The following is a 20,578-nucleotide window of genomic DNA, read 5'->3' as shown; positions in this document are numbered from 1 at the left end:
AATTGTTCTGTTAAATGCTACTACAAGCTTGAAAATAGTACAGTACTACCAAAGCGATCAGCATTCAACCAAAGGCAAAGTGGAATAGAAAAGGAAGAATAATATGCTTTGACAGCACACAATTTGTCAAAAATCCAATTGAGTTTTTAACTTAATGAAATAGAATTAATGATGTATAGATAATTCTTAATTTCCTCACTTTAGGAAAGAACTGGATGCTGATGAATGGCATAATATTTGCATAAATTGATTTTAGCAATGATGCTTTGTACTACAGCATTACATGGTCCTTGTAAAATCTCACAAAACTATACTTTTCAAGAATGATGCACTGAATTGGATATTGCTGAAAGCAAACACCTCATTAACATGGAAATGAAGAACTGTCGAGTTGGCTTCGCACATGCCATTCCAGCTACTACCAGGCACCAAAATCAGATCGCACTGCCCCTCCCCCATCACAGAATTCATATTTTGGAAAGTCATTCAGGATTATCCCTTTTGGCGTGTTTCAAACTTAAAAACCATTACTGTTAAGACAACAACAAAACTGCAGGCTGCTGTTAGAGAGGATCCTGAACATTTGGAAAAATAATGAGACACACTCATGATTCCTGTTATGTCTGTCAAAAAAAAAAATCATTCCCCCCACCTATATGAAAAGCTGATGATATTAAGTAAAAAGTAAACAAAGATATGGGCAGAGCAGCAAGTCAAACAATGTCTCTGAAGAGAGAAATTGAGCTAGCTTTTCAGGTCCATAACCCTTCAATATAGATAGAATTTGGATTAGTTCTGATGAAAAATCATCATCTTGATGCTTTAACTCTGTTTCTCTCCCCATGGATGCTGCTGGACTTGTCGAGTATTACGAGCATTGTTTGTTTTTAGTTCAATGTCCAGCATTCACAATATGATACTTCTATGTTAAGAATAGATGGCTAGAAATTCTAGTCATTTACAACTGAACATTGGGTATTGGAGACTCTGATGATATCCTAGTTTTATATGTCTGGACAGATATTTCAAAACTTTCATCCCTAGACTTTGACAGGTCCTGGTTTTACTTCAGGCCCAATACAGAAAGCTATTGCATGTGGCAGAATGTAATACTCCACAAGTGTGGCTACATCATTGATCCTCTTATGGCATTTCTTTTCATTCCTCTGCCTTCCTAAGATCAGGGCTGGGTATTTATAGGCCACTAAGAGCAAGTGAGGGAGAAAGCAAGAGAGATTTGCTTTGGAGAATAACGGCCTATTGATGGTTCACAATTCTGTTGTCCCAACAGTGCAAGCCAGGATTGGTGGCTATTACTGGGCGTGCAGGCAGTCTCACTACAAAAAGAAGCTGAGGTAATCTCCGAATGTGGCATCAGGGAATGGGTTTCCAAATGGGGCGTGCGTGCGTGCATGATTTGTTGGGGGAAGAGTTGGTGCCTCTGATTGGCCTATCTGCATCTAAGCATTGGAAAGGTCACCCTCTGAATCTTATGTACTGCACCTTCCAGATCTGCCGACAGAAGTGTGTTAAACCCAACTCTCTTAACTTTATATTAATTGCTGTAAGGGTGAGGGCTGACAGCACTGGCTATGGACATGCACTTGTTAGATAGATGGACGAAACAGACATGACTAAGTGAATACCTCTCTTCAGATACAATGTTTCCAAAGACTGGGAAGTTTGGCTCCAGTTATGGTTCGGCTAGTCAACCAAAATATTTCTACATTACTTGAAAGTGCTGGGACTAATATATTCATTCCAGACAGCAAACAGTAAGTTTATTCTGTTTATCCAACACAATTTCTGCAGGAGATATCAGGCTATATGTATTGCAGCAAGTGATAGCAGACCAATACGGTTCATCCCATTTATTACACAGCTTGAATGTTTCAGAGAAAGGTCTGGCCGGGGACCAGCACATTTCTAAAGGTCAATGTGTAAATGCACCAATTGAGTGTTCAGTCTGGCTGCTTCCTGACAGCCTTAATTTTGAACAATGGATTCACAAATTTTAGAGGATAATTTACTTCACTTCCTGAAATATTGGGAAAACTTTCTGATAAAACATACAAACAGTGAAACTATTGATGCTACTATGATAACAATTGTCTGCTTCCTGACTAACAATGTTTTAAAAATGAATTTTAAGCTGAATGAGAAATTTACAGAGCACTGAATTTACAACAGCAAAAATATTCTCCCATTGCCTTAATCAACAAAACCTGCAAGTGGTTTCTGAACACCATACACCGAATTCTACCATGTATCCTACAGATTTCAAATCATCCTCAAAAATCCTGGAATCAATTGAAAAATTAATTTTAAAGCTCAAACTCATACTGACAAATGCTTAGCATGTATGTATGATCTTTGTCCATCAATTTAACTTCAGATTTATTTTAACCTGTAGGTTAAAATAATGAGCAGGGGAATATCACACATGCAGTTTAAAGTGCTTGTCTGACAACAGTAATTTCAAGCCTATAATGTTTATATTGATTTTGAAATCTTATCTCAGAATTCAAAGTGTTAATCACTAGTTTTCATGAATACAAATGCTCATTTGGTTACAATTTATTGAGATTCATTTCAGTTCCCAAAGGACATATTCATAGCAGGAAACTAGTTTAAACATGAAGTCTAAATAAATCACTTCCCTCGTATAGAAATTATCATTTTATAAAGGAGGTAACTCTTACAAAATCCAGCTCCAATGTGAAATGTTCAATTTTAGATTTTTTTGGTGTTTATGTGATAGCTTATATTAGTATCTACATGCTAAACAGTCCAAACACTGGACAGAATTCATTGTAACTGAGCCGGGAAAGGGAATGCAAAATGATATATCTGCTTCATCCTCTCTACAAGTTAATCTTTGACAGTGGCACCATCTTAATCAACAGAAAAGTATAACAATCCACAAGGGAAAGCCAAGGACCAACTGTCAGGCTAGATTTGAAACTTTTTTAAAAATTGAAAATTATCTCTCCTCCAAACACTTTGATTTCTAATGGATTACAGTTTAATGGTCAGTGGTGGGTTAGCTAGATGGTCTTTATGAAGTGCAGTATTTTTAGTTGGTGTCATTAGCCTAGTTGGTCAGAGCTGAAAATGTGTTGCTGGAAAAGCGCAGCAGGTCAGGCAGCATCCAAGGAGCAGGAGAATCGGGGTTTCGGGCATGAGCCCTTCTTCAGGAAGAAGGGCTCATGCCCGAAACGTCGATTCTCCTGCTCCTTGGATGCTGCCTGACCTGCTGTGCTTTCCCAGCAACACATTTTCAGCTCTGATCTCCAGCATCTGCAGTCCTCACTTTCTCCTAGTTGGTCAGAGCCAAATTCAATCTTGCCCTCACCTACAATTCTGGTCTTTCTGTTACTCACTGGTTAAGATTGGCTGACTGAAATAGGATGGTCTTGAGTCCTTCTTGGTCCACAGAAGACAATCACTTAGTGGATGACTTCAATCAATCATGAAAGAATGAGCTCAGTTCTGAATCTTGACTTTAACTTTATTATTTCATAAATATTATAGAATTACTGGCCCAATTCTAATACTGTATTCACAAAATAAATTCATTTAAAACAATGCAATTTCCTGAAGTAAGTCACTAACAAATAATTTCATTAAATGTTCCTACAGTTAGCTAGACCATTCACTACCTTCAGAAATATAATGAAAATCCTATATCCAACATTCATTGTATAGCTTATTTTAAGTGATTTGCTTAAAGGCTTTTGGAATTTCATTGTAATAGTTGATAAATATCAACACTGCATTAAAATAGTTAAGTTTTGCTCATTGTTAGAATACCAATTATAGCTGATAAATTATAAAAGTGGTAAATCAACATTCCACTTAAATTATTCCTGATAAAACAGATGCTTTAAAGTAAAACTTGGCACATTTATATATGCCAAAAAGTAAAACATCATACTATTCTGTCACTGACGGGGTAAGACTGATTGTAACATTTCAGAGCTTTATTAATCACATTTTTGAAGCTTTTGTACTACATAATCTGAAAAACACTAAATCACACACAATGTCAATCAAGTCATGCTATAAGATTGAAAATTAGTAAAAGCTTTTTCATTTGTTTTCTTTACCTTAAATTCACAGCAGATGTGTTCATTTTCTAGTTTAAAATAGTTTTTGAAACACTTGGCATGAATCTTCAATCTCTGATCTTACCCAAATGACACAACAGTTCCTCATCTCGTGCTCTGGTCTGGATTTGATTTTAATTTGAGTTATGAATAACTGGACTCTGAAGTCAGAGCATTATTGCAGAACCTGGCTTTCTTGGTGTATATCAAATCAAAGGACACAGTGGGAGATCAGAATGGAAAAGTTGCAAGTACTATCGAGTGTAGCAATTAGAACCTCTTTTACTAAATGTCATGATCAAATCATCTGTGACATCTTTAAATATAATCAATCTCAATATTATTACTGGAAACATACCATGTGTGAAAGCCTTTATTACAGTCTTTCAATTGATATCCTATTGACAAATCATAATATATACTGTTATAATTTACAATAACTGTGAATATGCAAACAAAATAGTGACAGTAACTGGAGTTTGAACCTCCAATCAATTTTCTGCAGCTGCTAAAGTGCTGAATCAGCATCTATTAATGTCACAAATGACACCCAATGGAACTATGGCAAGCAGTTCATGCAGGCCCTTCTCAAACTCTCTGCAGTCCTTAACATGACTAACCCCAACATCCTTTTCCAATAGCTTCCCTCTATTGTCCAGGTGCTTGAGACTGCACTTGCCTGGCTCCACTCTTGTACTCATAACAGCATACAAACCAACAGCCACTCTCAGACAACAACTCATCAGAACGAAGGACCCGATACCCCCTAAGCTCCATTCTTGTACATTTGGTCGCAATCAGACAATCAGCCTTTTCATGGTGTTCCTTGTATTGTCACATCCGGAGTCTCCCAAGCTTCTATAATTGGCTTCTTTCTGATTTCTCAAACTTGTTAACATCAAGATTCCACACACATAATGAGGACATAGCTCTAACTCACCATCACTGCTCTCAATCCTCCATTACCTCTAGATCACAAAGACTGCTTGACCAATATCCGTTACTGGATGAACAGAGATTTTTTCCAACCAAATGCCAGGAAGAACAAAGCCATTGCTACAAACTCTTGCCAATTCCATTCCTTTGGTTCAGGCTGAAGACCCAGATTCTTTGCAACCTTTGTGCGATATTTGACCCAGATGAGTTTTCTGTCACATTCCTGCAACATGTCTGAGACTGTGTACTTTCACCCTCGTAACATTGACTAACTCAACCATCTACCTATTTTAATCACACCACCATTGGTGCCAAGTTCTAGAGTTTCTCCTCAATCTTCCATCTTCTTTGCTTCTTCAAGATGCTGATTTAAACCCTCCGTTTGACCAAGCTTTTGGTCATCTCTCTAATATCAAGAAAAGATGAATGGAAAGCTGGTATAGGAAGAAGAGGTTTACAATCCTTAGAGCTGTGACTGACTTGGGGGAAGGAGGACCTACATACATCCTGCAGGTTGTACCTCCACTGTCCTTTTACCAATGCCCTTGTGGCTCGGTTTGAAGTGTTGTTAGGCAGACCTAGCAGAATAATGAGCAATAGAGTTTACCAATAGAGAAGAAAAGTACACAAGACATGGCAAGAGATAGAAAGAAAGAAATAGGAAGCTACGAATAAGATGGAATGAAATAAAAGTTAATTTTTCTTTGATGCAGTAACAGGGTGGGTTGATGTGGATATTGCTGTCGATGTGGTGCCCACATGGACTTCTAAATGCAATGCAACAGGTTTGTCAGTGAAGCTAAAGCCTATAATGGAATAAATAATGAACAGTGGCAGCATGAATACAAAGTGTGGCTGATTAATGGGAACAGATCAATGGCAAATAGTTGTTTCGCAAACTTGACAGAAGTTCATTGAGGTTTTACAGAGGCTGGTGTTCAGAGCTACAGAATTCTCTGAATTATATTAATTCCCTTGAATTGGGCATGCTCAGCATGATTTGAAAATTCACAGATAGATGAAATGAAATGCAGAGAAAACTGAAGTGAAATATTTTCGTAGGAAGAATGAGGAGAGGCAACACAAAGAAATATAACTATTCCAAGAAGGCTGCAGGAGCAGTTGTAAATAGAGGTACATGTGCAAAAATAATTACAAAAGGTAGGGTGAGTTGGAAAAGTGGTTATTAAGGCATATGGAATTCCAAGGTTGACAAGTCGATGCATTGGATGTAAAATTAAGCAAGTTGTGGTGAAGCTTTTTAAACAACTGGTTCTAACTCATCTGGAGAACTGGTTTGAATTCTGTGACCACATTTCTGGAAGATGTGAAAGCTTTAGAAAAGGTCTGGGGGAAGATTTATGGGAATGATCCCAGGCAAATGGATATTGTAATTATAAGGATAGATTAGAGAAATTGCGCCCTTTGCCTTTGAAGAAGAGAGGGTTGAGAGGAAAGTTTATACAAATGTCCAAACTCATGATGGATCTGGGTACAGGAGGTAGAGAACACAGTTCCAATTGAGAAGAAAATTTGAGAACTTGAGAATACTAAGCCAAGGTCACTGGCAAAAGGACCAAAGGCAACATGAGGAAAAATCCTTTTGTGCTGTAAGCAGCTTAGACTGCACCTCCCAGTACGTGGTGGAGACAGATTCAATCATGGCTTTCAAAAGGGAACTAGGTAATTGTCTAAAAAGGAGATATTTACAGGTCTCGAGGGAAAAGCCAAGCAAGAAACACTAGATGAGTTGGTCTCGGGAACGGTAATGAAGATGGCGCCAGAGAGTGACAACACCATACAAACTTATAACAAAATACGTGTGACAATGAATAAATCAAGTCAAATTTTACGCAGCAACTACTCTGTCATTCAATGCCTCTTAGCACCAAATTTTCCGAATTCAATTTCTGTAAAGGACTTTGCAATGTTTCACAATCATAAAGGTGGTATATAAATGCCAACTTGTTGCATTTCTGTTTAAATATTCATAACTGCACGCAAATAACAAGAAACAACAGCGTCTATGATCAAATGTTGATCCTTTGTTGAAGCATATAGTCAAGGAAACTTGCAGAATTGAATTTTCTAAACTCTGGGCATTACAGAACAGATATGCAAAATGAAACAACCTGTAGAACTTTATTTCAGAGCTCGATTTAAAACCTCACATGTGGTTTACTGCACCGGACAATGTGATTGTCATTGATTTGACGTGGAGAAAGTGAGGACTGCAGATGCTGGAGATCAGAGCTGAAAATGTGTTGCTGGAAAAGCGCAGCAGGTCAGGCAGCATCCAAGGAACAGGAGAATCGACGTTTCGGGCATCAGCCCTTCTCCTGTTCCTTGGATGCTGCCTGACCTGCTGCGCTTTTCCAGCAACACATTGATTTGACGTGAGCAAGTTCAATCATGCTGCAGCTAAGCCTCAGGCACCACAACAGTGGCTCATTGAATTGCAGGAGAAATTTAAGTGTACCACCAAATCAAATTCCAGAAATCTACAGGCACAAACCCACCATTCCACAGGGCTAATGACAGTAGGCAGTAAAGCTGCCCTGTCCCATTTCTAAAACAGGTCTCATGGGAGAAATCAAGAAATTATAAATGTCTTTTGATTAAGCTTAGAACTCATGAGCCAGCACACCATTGTGGATTTTAATCATCATCATCTGGACAGTTATCTGGTTCAATGTTCCAAATGGAATGAAAATTTGGTGACTTCTGTAAAGAATTGATGGCTCACTCAACTATATTGCTATTTGGATCCAGACGACAAAGATCTACCTTTAACACCCTTGGCTTGTAGCCCTAACACAAGTGAAGCTTTTGCGAGGAAATTCAAGTGTGGTTTGCGTAAAGCCGAGGGGTGGATGAATCAAATTTAATCTGAAAGACAGTGCTTTACACTTACATGTAAATAAATATAAAAGTTAGGATGTAAACTATCTCCTCACTACATTTTGGAGGTGGGGGTCTGGTCTGGTCCATAGCATTAGTATGCTCAAAGCTAAGAGAGATGGATTTCTAATCATTAAGGGAATCAAGCAATTTTTAAAATTCATTCATGGGATGTGGGCATCAGTGGCTAGGCCAGCTTTAATTGTCCATCCTTAATTGCCCAGAGGGCAGTTAAGAGTAAACCATGTTGCTGTGGGTCTGGAGTCATTTGTAGGCCAAACCAGGTAAAGGACATTAGTGAGGTGAGTGTGCCAAGCAGGCTAAGATAAAAGGTAGGGAGGAGGGACTTGGGGTAGGGGTGTTGGAAATGCGATAGGTGGAAGGAGGTTAAGGTGAGGGTGATAGGCCGGAGTGGGGGTGGGGGCGGAGAGGTCAGGAAGAAGATTGCAGGTTAGGAAGGTGGTGCTGAGTTCGAGGGATTTGACTGAGACAAGGTGGGGGGGAGGGGAAATGAGGAAATGTTCCGCAAGTAGGCGGCCTGTCTCCCCAATATAGAGGAGTCCACATCGGGTGCAGCAGATGCAGTAAATGATGTGTGAGGAGTGCAGGTGAATTTGTGGCAGATATGGAAGGATCCCTTGGGGCCTTGGAGGGAAGTAAGGGAAAAGGTGTGGGCGCAAGTTTTGCACTTCTTGTGGTTGCAGGGGAAGGTGCCGGGAGTGGTGGTTGGGTTGGTGGGGGGGTGTGGACCTGACAAGGGAGTCACGGAAGGAGTGGTCTTTTCGGAATGCTGAGAGGGGAGGGGAAGGAAATATATCCCTGGTGATGGCGGAAATGACGACGGATGATATGATGTATATGGAGGTTGGTGGGGTGGATGAGGAGGACCAGTGGGGTTCTATCCTGGTGGCAATTGGAGGGACGGGGCTCAAAGGCAGAGGATGCGGGAAGTGGAGGAGATCACGTCGGAATACCGAACAACCCAGATGGCCTCCTCTTTAAAGACCGCAATTTCCCCCCAGACGTGATCGACGATGCTCTCCAGCACATCTCCTCCAGTTCCCGCCCCTCCAATCGCCACCAGGACAGAACCCCACTGCTCCTCACCCACCACCCCACCAACCTCCATATACATCATATCATCCGTTGTCATTTCTGCCACCTCCAAACGGACCCCACCACCAGGGATATATTTCCCTCCCCTCCCCTATCAGCATTCCGAAAAGATCACTCCCTCCGTGACTCCCTTGTCAGGTCCACACCCACCAATCCAACCTCCACTCCCGGCACCTTCTCCTGCAACCACAAGAAATGCAAAACTTGCACCTACACCTCCCCCCTTACTTCCCTCCAAGGCCCCAAAGGATCCTTCCATATCCACCACAAATTCACCTACACCTCCACACACATAATTTACTGCATCCGCTGCACCTGATGTGGCCTCCTCTATATTGGGGAGATAGGCCGCCTACTTGCGGAACGTTTCCTCATTTCCCCTCCCCCCACCTTGTCTCAGTCCCAACCCTCGAACTCAGCACCACCTTTCTTTCTAACCTGCAATCTTCTTCCTGACCTCTCCGCCCCCACCCCCACTCCAGCCTATCACCCTCACCTTGACCTCCTTCCACCTATCGCATTTCCAATGCCCCTCCCCCAAGTCCCTCCTCCCTACCTTTTACCTTAGCTTGCTGGACACACTCTCCTCATTCCTGAAGAAGAGCTCATGCCCGAAACGTCGATTCTCCTGCTCCTTGGATGCTGCCTGACCTGCTGCGCTTTTCCAGCTCTGATCGCCAGCATCTGCAGTCCTCACTTTCTCCTAAAGGACATTAGTGAACCAGATGGGTTTCTCCTGACAAATGACAATGACAATAGTTCCAGAAACAAAAGCAAAAATGCTACAAAATTTCAACAGGTCTGGTAGCATCTGTGGACAGAAATCAGAGCTAACGTTTTAGGTCCAGTGACTAGTCTTCAGAACTGGTTTCAGAGTCCACTTTGGTAAATTCCTCCAAACGTTGACACAAAAAGCTACCAGGCTAAACCACTAGTATGTTAACCTGGAAGGTTATGGCACTAAATTAAGACTTTCTGATAGAGGGCTTTTGCCCAAAACATTGATTTTCCTGCTCCTCGGATGCTGCCTGACCTGCTGTGCTTTTCCAGCACCACACTTATCTTGGCACGAAATTAAGAGTCAAATCAGATAGGAAGAAAGGTCATTTACGAAACTAGCTATTTTCCAAATTATAGATTGAACTTACTGCTCAGCGATTACATATCCATCTAACAGTGGGATACACTGCACTCCTGCCACACGCACATTATTAGCAATGTCCAAAAAATCCAGACCCAGATTCACTCCATGGATGGTCACCTGAGTCCCCCCTTCCTGTGGCCCAGACATTGGTGTTACCTGAAAAAAGGCAAATAAATAAATTCAGGGCAAACAATACACGCGTTATTTATTTATTCTGTCAACATTTTAAAGGCATTTGAATGTGATTGCTGATTGTGTTCATGCTCAAAGTAATTAAAAAAGACACTAAGATAAGCATACAGAAATGCAGGGAAAGGAAAATGCCTACAGGTATTTGCTGAAGGTGCATTTACAGACTAAGTTCTATTGGAAAGCTTTACTGAAGAATCAAACAGTCCTGACAGTGCTGTGATAAATAGCGCGTAGATAACCTATTGTGCTTTAATTTGCTGCAAAGCCAGCATTCTGCTTATCCACATTGTAGAACTAACAGTTGCCAAGCAACAATAACACACGCGCGTACAAAATTACAACACAGATACCAGAGATCAGTGAATTAAAAATGCTGACAGTTAGCCCTCAGGATTACATGGAGCATTTCAGTAATTGGAAAGCTAAAAGATGATGTTTTTGTTGTGGGGATAGGGGGTGAGGGAGGGTAGAGGGGAAGGGAAAAGTTCTCTTTCAATACCAAAACAAAAGAAACTTATTAATAAAAACCTCAGTTAACCAGAGTCTGTGGTTAGGCATTATGAATGAAAGGACAAAAGCATAAGCGGTGTATATAAATTAAGATTGAGGGAGAGCTAAGAAACCTTTCAAAAAGGAACTGTATTTGGTTGTTTGCCTAAAATTGTACAGGCCACCTAGTTTGCACAATTTGTTTTGCAACAACCCAGTGGTTGTGTTGACTTCTTTTGTGCAACACTAATTGTACACAGATATGTTTTGACTACAAACACATCCAGAGAACAGAAACCTCTTGATGCAAATTCTCTCCGTGTATTACTGGCTAGTGGAAGAGAAAACAATGACAGTTAAATTTTTATTGAAAATTACAGAATGAAGTTTACCCAGCCATTTCATACAGAAAAGATTGCTTGATCAGACTTCCTGGCACTCGACCCAATATTCTTGCCCTTCATCACCAGGGACATGGCTCATTGGTATTGTAAAAAATCTTTTATTTTTATTTTTGATCTTGGACAAAAACAAAAAAGGAAACTGCTTTAAACCAAGGATGGTAGCATACTTATGAAAACAAAATGCTGGAACAGAGTTGTATTTCTACCATTATTTGTTCAACCTTTGAGGGAAGGTACATGAGACTCAACAGAACAATGGGTCTATCTTCAGTTAATGTTTTGTAACAGAGACAGAATGTTGGATTAAAAGCAAAATCAGATCAGTTATGGGTATCAACAGTCATCAACCTGAAAAATAAAGAGGCAGAAATCCTCCACTCTGCAGTCGGCAGCATCTTTCTCTCCCTGCAGAGAAGTTAAAGAATTGGAGAATAGCTAGCTATAATCTCCCACCATTTGTTGTTTGTTGTCTCTAACCAGCGACTGAGAAGCTCAACAATTAGAGTGCCAATGCGCCATGCCATAAAGACTTAGAAATAAGATGACGAGAAGGACTCAAAAAAGCGAAAGGGACATTGCATTGAATCCTGGGGATCGATGCTACTGAACTGTGCTCCCTTAGTATATTTTCTCTGCCAATAACATCCATGTTTAGTCTGTATCTGTCTACATACCTTTGTTAGGGTTTAAGGGGTTAAAGTTTAAGTCAGTACTATTATACTCTAAGATACTTTTCATTTTCCTGTGGTTAGAATAATACCACAAAGAGGTGATGGCCTAGTGGTATTATCGTTGGACTTTTAAACCAAAGTCAAAAAGGGTGGCACTGGAAAAGCGCAGCAGGTCAGGCAGCATCCAAGAAGCAGGAGCGTCGACATTTCTGATGAAGAGCTTATGCTCGAAACTTTGACTCACCTGTTCCTCAGATGTTGCCTGACCTGCTGTGCTTTTCCAGCACCATCCTTTTCAACTCTGGACTTCTCCAGCATCTGCAATCCTCACTGTCACTTTGTTAACCCAAGGTCCCGGGTAATGTTGCAGGGACTCAGGTTTGAATCCTGCCGTGGCAGATAGTGGAATTTGAGTTCAATAAAGAAAATCTAAATGATGACTATGAAACTATTGTCAATTGTTGGAAAAACCTATCTGGTTCGTTAATGTCCTTTAGGGAGGGGAAATTGCCATCCTTACCTGGTCCGGCCTACATGTGACTCCAGATCCACAGCCATGTGGTTGACCTTTGGGTACGTAGGATAGGCTGTAAGTGCTGACATGGCCAGCAACACCCTCATCCCTTAATGAATACAATTTTAAACACTCACTTATTTGTAATAAATAGCACTTTTAGTTAAGTGCAGAAACTTAGTAAATGTTTTCTATTTACAACTCTCCATCAGACAAGAAAATTAGGACTTTGAGTAATTTGATTAAAACTTTAACTTTTGTGATGACCTCAGCAGAGTGGGACTTGAGTATCAGTGCACTTTTCCTTGTGGGTTATGACAGTCTGCTCTGTGTACAGAATGCACAGCAGAAATACATGAGGGTAAACTTTGACAGTGTCTATCTCTCCTGAAATCTCCATCCCTGAGATGGACAAGAGCAATAATGTAGTAGGAACCTCAATGTCCTTCCAAACCTCTCCGCATCCTTCACTTGGTACATCATTGGGGGTCTCTTTACCTAACATTGTAGGACTGTGAGGACTATAATGATCAAGAAGACCCACCACCAACATTTGCCAGAGCAAACAAGCTTCATCAGTACAGGCAGCCTTACCAACTTTATCCAAATTCCCAAACAAAAAAGAAAAGACTTAAAATGAAATTACACAGTACAATCTTACTGCTGGGATATTGATATACCAAGCTTTGAGGAATTCCTTTATTTGGTTTTTAAAAAACTCATCATAGGCATTGCTGGCTAAATCAACAATTGTTGCTCATCTCCAAATGCCCTGGAGGTGGTGGTGCTCAGCTACCTTTTTGAACTGCTGTGGTCCATGATTGGGGCCAGGAAAGGAGCTCCAGGACTTTGGCTCATAGTGAAGAAATGGCAAGATAGTTCCAAGTCAAAATGGTATGCAGCTTAGAGGCTAAATTTAAAATGATTGTGTTCCCACATATTTACCGCCCTTGCCCTTCTGGGTGGCAGAGGTTTGTGAAGTGCAGTAAAGGAACCCAGCTGATTTGCTGCTATGTGTCTTGAGATGGTACACACTGCTACCACTGCGTATCAGTGGGAGAGAGAGTGAGTGCTTAAGGTAGTGGATAGGGGGTCAGTCAAGTGGGTTGCTTTGTCCTGGATGGTCTTACATTTCTGGAGGGACATTGGAGCTGCACACCTCCAGGCAAGTTGGAGTAATCCATCATAACCCTGACTTGAGCCTTTTGATGACAGACAGGTCTTTGGAAGACAGCAAGTGGGCTACTCACTGAAAAATTCCAAAACACTGACTTGGTCTTGATGGCATGGTAATGATAGTGCTGGTCCAGTTCAGCATCTGGTCAATTAAACTCCCCACATGTGGATCGTGGATGGCAATGTCTTTGAACTCCACAGGAAGATAGTTAAAATTTTCACTTGCTGGAGGAAGTAATTGTCTGATACTAGTGTGGTACAAATGTTACTTTCCATATTTCAGTCCTATCCTGAATGCTGAGTTAAGTATAAGTTAATTCTTTATCAAAAAACCAAGGAACAATACAGTGCAATTTGAATGCACATGAATTTTATCAGTGAGATTAAGATTCTTTCTGAAAGAGTTCCATGCTTCAGGTAGTTCTTTGATGCTGAATTCTTTTTGATTTAATTTCCAGATGCTATAATGCATTAAAATCTTAATCTTTTGAATTGCTCATTTTTGACTTATTCTCCTGGGTACATTTTGTTGCTGCTATGACGTTAGCGGAGTTGTCTATCAAAATTCTGCATTATTATCTGATTAAAAGTGCATTGTCTGTTTTCTTATTTAAAGTGTTTCAAAACTTCAAATATTAGACGGAGCCTTTTACTGGTAAACAGTTCCCTATTCAATAATCCAGTCTCATAGAAAATAGAACAGCACATTTAACTATGAGCTGAAAAGAGAAAGGCTAACATACTGGCATTAGAGAAGACTGAATTGTATGGGATTGGAACTATCCAAGTGTACTACTATAAGCTGGAATTCACTCAAACTCTGCTGCCCACAGGGAGATGAATGCTTTAATAAGCAAAGTGTTGAAATTTACTCTTGCTCTTTCTTAATTAGGATCATACTTGAATTATTGAATCCTGGAATAATAATTTCCATAAACCATTTCTTTTCAGACTCTTCCAAGTCAATGGTCTATCATGAAACTTCTCCATATCGAACGTATAACAATCACAACATTCCAATGGCATTAACTTAAGATAGCTCTTAATGTGGAAGTAGATTTGCTTACTGAGCTGGAAGGTTCATTTTCAGATGTTTCGTCACCATACTAGGTAACATCATCACTGAGCCTCTGATGAAGCGTTGGTGTTATGTCCCGCTTTCTATTTGTGTGTCTTGGTTTCTTGGGGGGTGGGGGGGGGGAGGTGATATCATTTCCAGTTCTTTTTCTCAGAGGATGGCAGATGGGGTCCAAATCAATGTGTTTATTGATGGAGTTTTGGTTAGAATGCCATACTTCTAGGAATTCTTGTGCATGTCTCTGTTTAGCTTGTCCCAGTCAAAGTGGCGTCTTTCTTCATCTATATGTAAGGATACTTGTGATAGCAGGCCATATCTTTTTGTAGCTAGTTGATGTTCATGTGTCCTGGTGGCTAGTTTTCTGCCTGTTTGTCTGATGTAGTGTTTGTTACAGTCCTGGCAATGTAAGCAGAACTCCATATGGTGACAAAATGTCTGAAAATGAACTTTCCAGCTCAGCGAACAAACTTGCATCCAGAACCTCAACCTGAGCTACAAATCTTCTCAAAAAATTGATAGCTCTTAGCTTGTTTAAAGGGTTAAGGATAGCAATAAAATAGCTTTTATTAGATCAAACTCTAAAGTTCTGGATTCCACAAGCTGTCAACACTTTCAGTCAAGCTTTATGAAAATCTTCACACATTGTACAAAATTGGCAGAACCCAGTTATTCTATAAGGGTGCTTGAAATACTGTGACCCATGAAGAAAACATTTGAAAGTTAAGCAATAACTGCATTATTTGAAAGTAAAAGTTAATTGCTTTTATGTTTAAAAACTTCTGATTGATTGTTAGACGATGTTTCCTCTTTCCGAGTTTGCATGTGTCTTATAGACCAGAACACAGAGCATTTCAACATTATATAGTTTTAATATCCATTGGGTTTGTTCTAAAGCATGTCTCTCCCACACAACTCTTCTTAATTCAAATCAAGTAGTGTTGGCAGAATGAAATGTCAAGATCGAAATTTCATTCAGGCAAAATGGATGGTGCAATCCAAGAAACAATGTCCAGAATCTATTCTGGAGTAGTTCTAAAATAGGAGTCATTTCTAGACACAAACTCGGAGTCAAAAATCTGGAATTTAAAACAACCTGTAATCTGAAATTTCAAACGTCCTTTATGGTGCCAAAAATTATTTCCTTAATTTTCTAGATATTTCAAGAGGGATTTTATTTTGTGATAAATAGTGTGTTTTTAACATCACAGAGCCTGAGATGCTTTAAGTGTTCCCAAATGCTGTTAAAGGTTCACATTTGAGCTACTAGGGTGCTATATGATACTGTAAACAATCATTTGATCTGAGTATATTCTATACAACAGAACAGTAGGGACACACTCCACTACCAAAGATGTGGTTTAGATACTTACTCCAAAGAAAGGGATATATGCATGAATAAGTTTAGAATAATAGATTTGTAAATTGTTTTCTATTAAAATTAGCAAGAGAAGGGGTAATTTATTCACATTTAACAAATTAGCTGATTAAACAATACCTTTTCCTATAGCATTTCTGCTTAGACTTGCATTCAGTGCAATAACAATGTTTCCAAGCAAATAATTACAAAATAACAAATCTTCAGGGCAACACTGGCAGAACCAAAATGTCTATTTTAATTAGGTCCTTCAATTTTTAGGATGATACATACACCATCATATAAACAAATTGTTGATATGCAAGTACCTGTTTTGGAAAAAAGGTTCAACCATTTTATCCCAGTTAAACAGGAAGTTTATATCCTCATATGAAATTACTAATAACATTCTTTTTTCACCTACGAGATCTCTGACAAGTTTGTGATCAAAAGCATGCTCCTTTGCTTACAAGAGTGGAGTAGAATTTTCAAAATAATGAAGTGTAGAAGATGGTAAATGAAGTAACACTTGGACTAGATCAGGTAAATGCAGAATATGAATTCCATGTTGGACCAGTGGAAGTATATTATTAGATCCTCCCTGAAGGAAGCAGTCAGCCTCAGTTCAACAGCTAGGTCAAGATGAGGAAATGTATTGGTGCAAAATCATAACTATAAACTGTAAATTACTACTTTGTAGCTATGCAATCCACTTCATACTAGAGAAATAATGCAGCTATTTTTGACTTAACATTTTCAATAATTAGAAGTTAACTACACAGCAGTCTGAACTTTTTTATTTGTTGGAGGGTAAGTGGAGAGCAGAAGGAGGAGAAACAAATCACAATGTGTCTTAATACTTTAGCCTGGGGACCAAACCTCTGAAAGGAATTAATTAAAATGAATAACATTGCCAAACAAATCCACAGTACTAAACCCATACATGAAATATATTTTAACTGTTTCTCCTTAAGGTGTGTAAATTTGAGATTATTTTCCCTCCAGGTGAGTGACAGTTTTAGTAAGATAAAGGATAAGATTAAGTTTGAGTCAGGCCTGACATGCATCTGCTGCACAGTCACTCAGGGCAGTATATCAATAGATTACTTTAATGAGCTACAACGCTCAGCCAAGTAAGCCACAAGAATCTTCACAGGTTCATTTGTGCTTTTTAAAATTATATCACAGATGACATCACTAATAGTTTAATGATAACAGTGCTGAATTTATGCAGAGTTCTTTGAGCTACAAGTAAATTGCTATTGAACTCAGCAGGAATGTCAGCAGCCTGTCATACTACATACTGCCTCTCTCAGCTGTCAGCAAATCCTCATTTTGTTATTGCTGAAGAAACAACAAAACTTTAATGTTGACAGCACCTACAGTTATTTGCTATTGAGCAGATAAGATATATAAACCAATCGTTGCAAAAGCACATTTTGTGAAGCCTTACTTCTTATACCTTCTTATTTCTTTGCCATTCTAACTTAATTTTCATGGATTGTGTTATGCTTATTTGCCTGCCCACCTGAACCAATGCATTGGTCAACAAAATAGAAGGATAACCTCCATAAATGCTCTCCCTGTCCAGCCATGAGGTGTGAACTATTCTGTAAGTTTGACTGCACGTGTCAACTTTTCCTTGTCCAATTGCATTGACAGACCAATAGCTGCAAGAAAGCATCTTGAAAGGAATATCAAAGCTATCTCATGCAGCTCCATGTCGAACAACATCAGTTCTCTGTACTTAGTGCCACTTTGCTGACGACCAAAAGGGGAAATCCTAAGCACAGAGTAAAATATCAAGTGTAGCTTATCCAATTTTGTCAGTATCATGAGGCACAAAAGTAAAGGGTGTCTATTATTTTCTCCTTATGCCTCCAGCACAACCTAGCAGGTGCATAATAGCATGTACCTTTCTGTTTAAGTTTTCTCTTCCCTGGATGCATTTGTCTGCTGTTAACAAATTGTTTTTGTGCACCTTTTCTTTGAGGAAAGTGTTAGGAATTGATTGATAGGCTTGGATTTCCTCACAATGATTAGTTTGGCCTGATAGAAGAAAGATTCTAGATATGTTCCAGTTCTTCACTGAATTGTTTCTAACATGGTAACCCACTGGGGTAAGCCAGGCTGGGTAGAATTAAGGAATTTTGTCCATGTATAAATATATAACACAGGGTATGTATGAAGATATGACCACAAGGTTAATAAAAGTTCAGTAAGTTTTCCCTTTCATCAGAACTCAGGACAGAACTCATTCTGTGTGCTACAGGCAATGTCTATTGTGCCCTTTTTAATATAAAGGCTCTTATTTTCTGAGTGACTGATGCTTTCTTCATTGGAGATCATCACTGACAAATGTATCTGTATGGAACTCTACAGGAATGTTCTTTATATTGAGTTCTTCATTTCTCATCCCTTTCAACATTATCATTTTATTAAAGTCATTTTTTAGATTCTAGGTAATGAAAAAAAGTTTGCGCTGTGTAAAGTACAAGCAAATTCAGAACTCAGTTAAAAGTCAGCTTCAGCACGGAAGTGACAGAGATATTTCTTTTAACTGTCAGTACATCAGCCGGCTTTTCTGCATTTTGTCACTTAGGGAAGACAAGATCGACAGCATCCACATTCACACTGCCAGAATAACATTACCACTTGTCAACTCGAGATTGCGTGTCTGAGAGTACTGAGTAAAAACAGAAAATTACAAAAATAAGCAAAAATGGATCTGTGTATGCTACCCAATGGGGGAAAGCTTAGACAACTGAAAGACGATGCAATACATAAAGTTTCTCAGTTTTCCAACCTGTACTCAACTTGACAGCATCAGCAGAACACATACAGTGAATGCCATGTTGTCCAAGCCAGAATCTCTAGTAATCCCTAATGTTTGCATAAGCAACTGTAATTCAAGAGTGATCCAGAACATTAAGATTTCACTTTTCAAACTTTGCCACATCCTTAGAAGGTTACTTGTAGCCTGTGAACCAAAATCAGCTGACTATATGATACTGCATAAAAACGGCATGACTGTTACTCACAAACTACCTCCTGAACATAACCTAACCCTTGATCAAATTTACAATGTGCACAAAACTGGCTATGTTGATCATGTCTGTGACCCAGACCAGTGCTCAAGAATTTGGTCTTACTAGTTTAGAAAGATTGAAGACAGAATTACAATGCCAAATCATGGTAATTCAAAAAGTTCAGTACCCTGCCTCGTTTAAAGGTATTTACGCAAATCTATAATACATAGAGTAATGCATAGATGGACAAATAACTTTTTAAAGAATTGTTTCATCCATTGAATGAAGATTTTAGAAAAAAAACAAGCCTGAAGATAGTGTAATTATTGCCTTGCCATGAGATAGTGTAATTATTGTCTTGAAAATTGCTGAGCTCACCCTCATGATCTGAGTTTGCAAAAAGTAATTTTTTAAAATCATTTTCCTGCTCCTCAATGCAACCCCATTGATTCAACCTATAGAATAGGGCTTTATCTAGGATATGAAATTTTATTGCAAAGGAGATTTTATAAGGAAGTTAATTAAACACAAAAATACTATACAGAATAATAATTATAACATAAAAGGCACAATTTTAAATATATTTTGTGCTTGGAAACCAGTGAAAAATACAACAGGAAGACAGCTTGGAGAAATTGTTAGTCAGACTCTTTTATTGGTGACGATTTTGAAGGATTTAATGCAATACCTAGAACACATACATTACCTAAAATGATTTCATTTATCTTTCTAAAAGCTATTGTTTAGAAACTCCAGACTGATTTCACTGTGACATTCTATCACATTTATGATGAGCTGCTCCATTCAAAATAAATAAAGCTCAAGGAACTAAATAAACTGGAATCATCAGCACAACCAATCCACACAGAGAGAGTGGGGGCCAGGCTACTGGCTAATTACATCGCTTGCAATACTCTGCAGCTTAGAAAAATGTTATCTTAATACTGAGTAACAGAAGAAACAAATAAATTTGAAAGAAATGATAGTCTGCAAAAGCAGACTATAGTAATTCCTGCAGTCGCCCATGACCAAAGTGACCTTGCTGCACTGCTGGAAAGATCAATAATATGCTGCTTTATACATTGGGTCCATTTCTTTTTTACACCTCCTATTTTGATCAACATGAGAGGATTCAATGAGAAGCTTAGCATTTAATTGACCCCCCCAGCTCAACTTCACATGCCACTTGTAAACGAGACCGATGTCTTACATTCACAGCTGAAATATCCCTTTATCTTTCCATTTCTTTTTGTACATCCCAATTACATTCTGGTATTAAATCTAAATCTGTACTGTTTTTGATCAGGCAACTCATTATTCAGGATTCGCCTTCTCGATCCCTCCCCTTGCCTGAGGTGTGGTAAGCCTCAGGTTTAATCATGATTGGTTATATTTGAGGGAGCAACCCTAAGGTCTGGTATGACTATGTCCCCTTTACCTTGACTCTAAAGTTTAATGTAAAAAG

At 39.1% G+C, this 20,578-nt stretch overlaps 1 protein-coding gene across 3 annotated transcripts in view; it reads right to left on the bottom strand.

Moving 5' to 3' along the window:
* plxna2 (plexin A2) overlaps positions 1-20,578 on the bottom strand; it is a 494,314-nt gene that overhangs the window by 105,263 nt on the left and 368,473 nt on the right. For all 3 annotated transcript variants that reach the window (XR_011955408.1, XM_072563600.1, XM_072563601.1), the window contains exon 13: positions 10,211-10,362. Coding sequence is in view for 2 of the 3 variants with exons in the window: in XM_072563600.1 (XP_072419701.1) it covers positions 10,211-10,362 (152 nt within the window). In the remaining variant the exon portion in view is untranslated. The remainder of the gene's footprint in view (positions 1-10,210; positions 10,363-20,578) is intronic.

Source organism: Chiloscyllium punctatum, chromosome 45 (assembly GCF_047496795.1).
Source record: "Chiloscyllium punctatum isolate Juve2018m chromosome 45, sChiPun1.3, whole genome shotgun sequence".
Classification (NCBI taxonomy): domain Eukaryota; kingdom Metazoa; phylum Chordata; class Chondrichthyes; order Orectolobiformes; family Hemiscylliidae; genus Chiloscyllium; species Chiloscyllium punctatum.
The sequence above is the reverse complement of the archived record's forward strand: the minus strand, read 5'-3'. Positions and strand labels throughout refer to the sequence as shown.